General features: G+C 34.7%; 1 protein-coding gene across 1 annotated transcript; it reads left to right on the forward strand.

Annotated features, from left to right (window-relative positions):
* The first annotated feature begins 420 nt into the window (after positions 1-420).
* LOC110909797 (U3 small nucleolar ribonucleoprotein protein MPP10) lies at positions 421-5,908 on the forward strand. The gene is made up of 12 exons (XM_022154552.2): positions 421-1,167; positions 1,758-1,813; positions 2,298-2,484; positions 2,585-2,698; positions 2,799-3,005; positions 3,114-3,155; positions 3,287-3,355; positions 3,455-3,526; positions 3,617-3,670; positions 3,767-3,908; positions 4,874-4,933; positions 5,620-5,908. The coding sequence occupies exons 1-12, from the start codon at positions 529-531 to the stop codon at positions 5,631-5,633; spliced, it is 1,656 nt and encodes a 551-aa protein (XP_022010244.1). The 5' UTR covers positions 421-528; the 3' UTR covers positions 5,634-5,908.
* Positions 5,909-7,754: the final 1,846 nt, after the last annotated feature.

Genomic DNA, 7,754 nt, shown 5'->3' on the forward strand with positions numbered 1-7,754 from the left:
AACCACCGTCATCATCTTCACTGTAAACCGGCACAACACCATCCCTATACCATCGCACCTGCAAAAACAAAAAAAAAAAAAAGAAAGAAAAATGTGGTTTGGCTAAAATTCACCTAAGTTAACTAAATTTTTTGAATGGAATTAGTGGGTTGGATAAAATGGCAAACGTCAAGGACTAAAATGACAGAAAACAAAACTATTTGGACTAAAACGGTAAGGAAAAAACTATTTGAACTAAACTGACAATTTTGGTCAAACCTCTGAGACTAAAATGACAATTTACTATATAAATTTGAATTAAAGTGACAATTTTGATCAAATCTCAGCGACTAAAATGACAATTTACTCTATAAATGTAAAAGTTTTGTTTTAACCTTCTTTTTATATTTCTAAGTTTAATCACTAAACGAAAATAATAGGTTTTACATAAAAGCATAAACCCTCAAATCACCCCTTCGTGCTAAAACCCAGAGTCTTTCGTGAAACCCTAAAACGAGTAACGCCGCTGCGACAACCACCACCGGAGTTATGGCGGCGACAACCACCGCCGGAGCAGAAGCACTACACCGCCTGAAGCTAACGGAGCCACCGATGTACCTAACTCCATCTTCCGAACTCGCTAACCTCGCTCGTACCGCTTCAGAACACTTATTCACTTTACTCAAACCCTACACACCTAAATCACCCTTCGATCGCCTCCTTGTAGACGAAAAGTTCGACGCCGAGCAGATCTGGCAGCAAATTGACCTCCAATCTCAGCCGTTGATCTCCTCCGTTCGCCGTCAAGTCAACAAGTTCGAGAAGGATCCGTTAGAGGTTAATAACATGTTTAAAATTGGTGAATCTGTGCAGGAGAAACCGAGTGAGGTTGTTTTGGCGGGAGAAGAAGAAGAAGATGATGAGGATGAGGATGAAGATGAGGATGGAAATGAAGATGAGGATGAGGATGAAGGAGAGAGAGAGATTAAAGAGCGAGATGCAGGTGATGTTGGGGATATGTTTTTTAATGAGGAGGAGATGAAGCTTATGGAGGATGATGAAGATGGAGATTATGGACTTAATAAAAAGAAACAAGTGCTGAAGAAAACTGGTGGAAAGTTTGGGGATGAGGATGAGGATGAGGATGGGGATGGGGATGAAGAAGAAGAAGATGATGAAGATGATGAGGTGAGCACATTTGTTGAAATACTGATACACTTTAGAAATTGGTTTACTTTTTGATATACTTTGTTAATAAACTAGTCTAATTTGTTTGATTTGGGTTGGGTTGGGGTCTTGGGGATAGGCATAGTTGTCAATAACACACAATATAGCTAAGCGATGTAGTGTCACTATTATGGTCATAGCGACGGATAGCAATAATTGCAACACCTTAATTTTTTTTTAATATAGACAGCATTTAAATATAGCTAGGTTTTAGGTTTTTGTTAATTATACATGTAAAAGAGCATATATACCAGGTTATTTTGATATAACATACATATAAAAATTTTAGAATTTCTTTTCTAGTGTATCGCTATTTATAAAATAGCCGCCTGATATTTATCGTTATTCGCTATGTAGCATATAGGTATCTTATCGCTATTTGTCGCTATTCACCATTAACAACCATGGGGATAGGGTACTTGTGGTTTGTAAATGGAATTGGAGCTCAATTATTTTTAGATTTATGTAATTAACATAACCTTAGTTTACACAATTTTGTTTAATTTAGTTGAAGAATTTGATTGTTTAGTTATTCCCTTTGGTATTTGCAGCTTGGACTTTTGGAACTTGCAGGCGAAGAGGACGATTCGGAGGCTGAAGAAATTATGTAATCTTCAATTATCCATTAATGTGTTGTGAATTGTGATGTTATGTGCTCAAACCTTTAAATATGGGTTCTTTTGGACTCTAGATATAAGTTTTTGTGCACTTTTGGGTTAGGTTTTCTTTGCAAAGGGTCAAGATGGGCATAGCTCGTTTTGACCAGAACATATTTTAGTCATAACCTCTTTTGACTCGAACCTATCTTAGTCAACCTGTTTTGACCCGACCCAAACTGCACTTTCATAATTGGCTCGTCCTGACCCTAACCTTTTGGACCCACCACCTTGCCCGACCCGCATGTTTTTCCAGGCTTACGTGACATAAGCATTACATGGATGATGGGTATTCTGAGATATCTTGAGTGATGATATTACATGATAAATCAACATAATTTAGTCTACATGCTCATGTTTGCTTATGCATTCCAGGTTGTTCTTTGCATCAACTGCTAACAGCGAGTTCTGAAAATTATTGTTTTCTTTTGGTAGGTACGACGACTTCTATACATCCAATAAGAAACATGACCAAAACAAAAAACCTAAAGTGAACAAAGAAGTTAAAGATATAAACATGCGTGATGATGAAGAACATGAGGACTCAGATATAGGTGATGAAGATGGTGAAGAAGACGTTGATGAAGACGATGATGACGACGACATAGTATCTGATGAGGAGGTATTGTTTATATATCACTAACACATTATAATACTGTATTGTTTTGCTGTTAAGACACTGAAAGGATTTAAATAATGCAATTTTTTCGTAACTCTCGTAGACAAAGAAAGACAATCTTTCTACACACGAGAAGCATCTTTTAGAACAACGAGCCAAAATCGAGCAAGTGGAGAGGGAAAATTTAGAAGCGAAGGCGTGGACCATGCAAGGAGAGGTGCAAAATCTTAATTCTATTTCTCGATTATTAATTGTGTAACTTTGCGACATGTAGTTTATATAGCAACTGGTTTGTTTACTTGGGTTTATTGTGGTAGGTGACTGCTACTAAAAGACCGAAAAATAGTGCATTAGGAGAAGATTTGGATTGGGAACGGAATGTAAAGCCGCCACCTGTAATCACGGAGGAGGTTTCTCAGTCCATTGAAGAACTAATCATGAAACGTATATCTGAGGGGCACTTTGATGATGTTCAAAAAGTTAATAAGTTGCCTTCTAAAGCACCAAGGGAAATGAAGGAATTGGTAAAACACCACAAACTGCTATATCCAACTGTTTTTTAATTAATTTTATTTATTGGTTTGTTTTATGTGTGCTTGTGGGGATATAAAGCTTGAATGTTAACTTTGCAGGATGAAAATCAGAGTAAGAAGGGCCTTGGCGAATTATATGCGGTTAGTATTGACTGTAATTTTTTTTACATGGATATCACCTAAAGAAAATTGCATTTATATATGTGATGTCATACAATAATATTCTGATTTAAATATCTATGTATTGTTTTGCTGGTTTATCTTTTTTGCAGGATGAGTATGCTCAAAAGACTGGACTGGTTTCACAAGCATTGTCTTTCTCCGATGAGCAAAAGAAGGAGGTGCTTCTTTATTTCACGTTATTTGTAGTTATTGTTCTAATTTTTTTTTTTTATAATTTATCATTAGTTTCTAATGGATATTTCATTTTATGTTATCAGGCAAGTCTTCTTTTCAAGAGATTGTGCTTAAAGTTGGACGCACTTTCTCATTTCCACTTCACTCCAAAACCAGTATGCACCCATTATCCGTACATACCATTGTATTTTAGCTTTAAGTTATTTTAATATTAATCAATAGGTGAAATTGTTTTGTTAAAATAGGTGATTGAAGACATGTCTATTCAAACAAATGTTCCTGCTCTAGCAATGGAAGAGGTATCTATTTCTCTGCATCTTATAAATACCTTATTATATCTGATATGGAAAAGTTTCGTGTTGGTCAAACGTTTGATTTTTTTTCTATGGATGTAGATTGCTCCGCTGGCGGTGTCAGATGCGGCCATGCTGGCACCCGAGGAGGTATTTTCTGGTAAAGGAGACATCAAGGAAGAAGCAGAATTAACACAGACAGATAGAAAGAGAAGGAGAGCTAGCAAAAAAAGGAAATTTAAAGGTATGAAATTCCGCTCGTTTTTGTGTAGCTTTGACTTGACATGTAGTCTAAGTAAATAATTGATTATTTGATAAATATCTTAAATACACATAGGACCAAGATTAATATCATGTGTTTATATCTATGCAGTTAATTCGGTGATATATCGGTTATTGGCCCCCATGTAAAATATCGGTCAGAATATTGGTACCGATATCATCGGCGATATTGACCGCTATATCACCGATTTTCCCGATATCAGTACCTTTCTTCTTAGTTCTACCATTCGTCTTTCTGCGTATTGCTGCTATTAGTGTTTTAAGGTCTTAATTGTTAGTGTTTTAAGTCTTAATGAGTTCCTACTGGCTACAATTGTTAGTGTTCTGCAAGTTGCAAAAGGTTAATTTGTTAATGGTAGGAGAGTATACTGAACTGTCAGTGTTAAATTGCTATATATATAATATATAATTCTATATGATATTAAAATTACCAATATCCCACTGCGATAACCTATATCTCAGATATCGATCCTTGACCGATATCCGTTATTTTACCGCATTAACTGCTTAGGTTTATATGTAATGATGATCAAGAGCAATTACGTGATAATAATCTGTAGTTTTAAAAAAAGGAAATGTTGCAATTTTAATGGGATAGACTGAATTCTTTTGGTATCTTGCTTAAAAAGTAGGATAAAGAGCATGGTGGATTTTTAAGCAGTATTCAGTGATTGCATGTTTCAGTGAATCCGTGTCAATTTGGTTGACTTTTTTTTTTAAATGCTAACTTGTCAAATGGGTAAACTAGAATAACTTTATTAGCTAAAAGGGTTACGAGTCAAAGGTTTGAAAGTAGTTCATGACATAGTCAAGTGTTTGTACCCTTCCAAGTTGTTATATTAAAAACAAGCTGGATTGTCATGTTAATAATAGTTTGTTTAATCATATTTAATATGTTTAATTTATTAATTTGAATAATGGTAACAGCTGAAAATGCGAAGAAGATGGCAAAGAAACCACGAGAAAACACACAGACCGCTGGTGATGGTGAGGACCTCACTTCCTTAAACGTATTAGATTTCATATGTGTAAATTTCATGTTATATATTCTTACCCTTCCAAGTTTTTTTTCCCCTTAAATCAAAGTACCATGTTTTAAAGAAAATAACTAGTAAAGCAATATGTTTTACTGAGTAAGTTACAGGAAATATGTTATTACTGTTCATAGTTGTCAATAGCGAAGTGATGTAGTGTCACTATTATGGTCATACCGACAGACAGCGAGAATAGCGACACCTTAATTTTTTTATTTTTTTTAAATATAGATAGCATTTAAATATAGCTATAAAATAACTAGATTTTAGGTTTTTGTTAAATATACATGTAAAATAGCATATATTCCAGGGTATTTTGCTATAATACACATATAAAAGTTTTTAAAATTCTTTTTCTAGTGTACCGCTATTTATAAAATAGCCGCCCGCTATTCGCTATGTGGCATACCTTATTGCTATTTGTTGCTATGTTACTGTTAAATTGTTTATTCAGTCAAACATACTCTTATAGGTGACTGATTTTATTTTATATGTTGCGAAATTTGTAAATATGAAGTATTATGACTTGGAAGGATGTGTACATGAAATTTTTAAATACTATTGTTTATAACTCTTATAGTGCATGTATAATCATTAATCATGTAGCTCATCAATTGTTTTTGTTCCTACAATACACAGGCAAGGAAGAATAATAATTTTCAGGCACTTGTATGTTCATCTTCAAGAACACATGCAACATCTTTTGATGGTTTTGATTGTGCATCAGGGGATAAGATAGAATGCTTAGAAGATCAGATGATGACCAAACAGTTTAGACATATGATGGCCATGAACTGTTTGGAAAAGGTTTGTTTTTAATTGTTATTATAGAGGCAAAGAAGATGAAAATATGTAATCGATTTTAAATTTGAATATTTATTCCCCAGATCTTTAGAGCAACTATTTTTATTATTATTATTTTTTTTAACAATTTTGAGCATATTTTGAGTATGGCCGAATTGTCCATCTATTTAACTGAATTATATATAAAATGACTGAATTGCCCTTTTTGTTAACAGAAAAAATGAATAAAGTTAATCCAGTGGACTAAAATGGTAACGGTGAAACCTTTTTGGACCCACAGGCAAAAAATAAACCTTTGGACTAAACTAGTGAAATGACCCAAACCACATACAATGACATTTAACTCAAACATCTAATATAATAAACTATAGATACAATAGATTTCTAGCCATATGGCAATCAGGAAATGTACAATGGATATTTAAAATTCATTTTCACATTTCATTACTAGATACAATACCAAAAATATTATTTGTAACACCCTAACACGTTTTAACCAAAAGAGACGCAGCGGAAAATACTGACTCAAAAATTCTTTCTTTCTTTCTTATCTATATTATATACTTGGAGGTTCATTTCTAAAATGTCAAACACTTTCTTGAAAAGATTTACATTCATTTTTAATTAACGCATCAAATGTCATATATAAATACAAGTCATGTGACTGTTCTTCCCGTACAATCCTTGCTCTTTGACTCGATTTTCAACCTCTTAGACTTCATAATGATGTTAAGTCCGTGCAACCTGCAATCACCACATACACGCGCATCATTAATGTTTGGTGACATCATTCATAATCTAAACATACATAATTAAATGACCATGCCACATTCTTTCAACTCTTGCTAATCCTTTCGATTATCATTCCAAGTACAATCTTGCATCCCAATCATTAAATCTTTATAAGGATAACAATAGTATACCTGCATTTCATTTCATTCTCAAAGCATTTGATTAGTAACGTTAATACTCAAAAGTATTGTAGCCATGCATACGTGTATACAAGCGCTATTCTTTCGTGTACAATCAATCCCATTTCGTGCATACACACACATAAGTATATTTATACGCACACACCCATACACATACATACATACAAGCTCTTACATACCACTTACATTCCCATATAATTTTTACTAACATATCCTAGTCACAAACATCCATATAAATAAGTCTCATACGTACAAACTTACGTGCATGTTCATTTCTCTTCATGCTTACCTATGGATTCTGCCACTAACATGTAGGTAGATCTATACACATACATATCTCCAAACTTATTTCTTTCCCACACATACTTTGAGTGAACATTCCTGCTCATAAGTGAACATTCTTGCTGATGAGTGAACGTTTCAACTGTTCAGCGAACATTCTTGCTGACAAGTGAACGTTCCAACTATTGAGTGAACATTCTTGCTGATGAGTGAACGTTCCAACTATTGAGTGAACATTCTTGCTGACGAGTGAACGTTCCAACTGTTGAGTGAACATTCTTGCTGAGTAATCGTTCCGACTGTTGAATGAACATTCTTGCTGGCGAGTGAACGTTCCAACTGTTGAGTGAACATTCTTGCTAATGAGTGAACGTTCCAACTATTGAGTGAACATTCTTGCCGACGAGTGAACGTTCCAACTATTGAGTGAACATTCTTGCTGACGAGTGGACGTTCCAACTGTTGAGTGAACATTCTTGATGAGTGATCGTTCCAACTGTTGAGTGAACATTCTTGCTGACGAGTGAACGTTCCAACTATTGAGTGAACATTCTTGCTAACGAGTGAACGTTCCAACTGTTGAGTGAACATTCTTGCTGACGAGTGAACGTTCCAACTGTTGAGTGAACATTCTTGCTAACGAGTGAACGTTCCAACTGTTGAGTGAACATTCTTGCTGACGAGTGAACGTTCCAACTGTTGAGTGAACATTCTTGCTGACGAGTGAACGTTCATCTCTTGAGTGAACATGTCGTA

This window comes from Helianthus annuus, chromosome 16 (assembly GCF_002127325.2).
Source record: "Helianthus annuus cultivar XRQ/B chromosome 16, HanXRQr2.0-SUNRISE, whole genome shotgun sequence".
NCBI classification, from domain to species: Eukaryota; Viridiplantae; Streptophyta; class Magnoliopsida; order Asterales; family Asteraceae; genus Helianthus; species Helianthus annuus.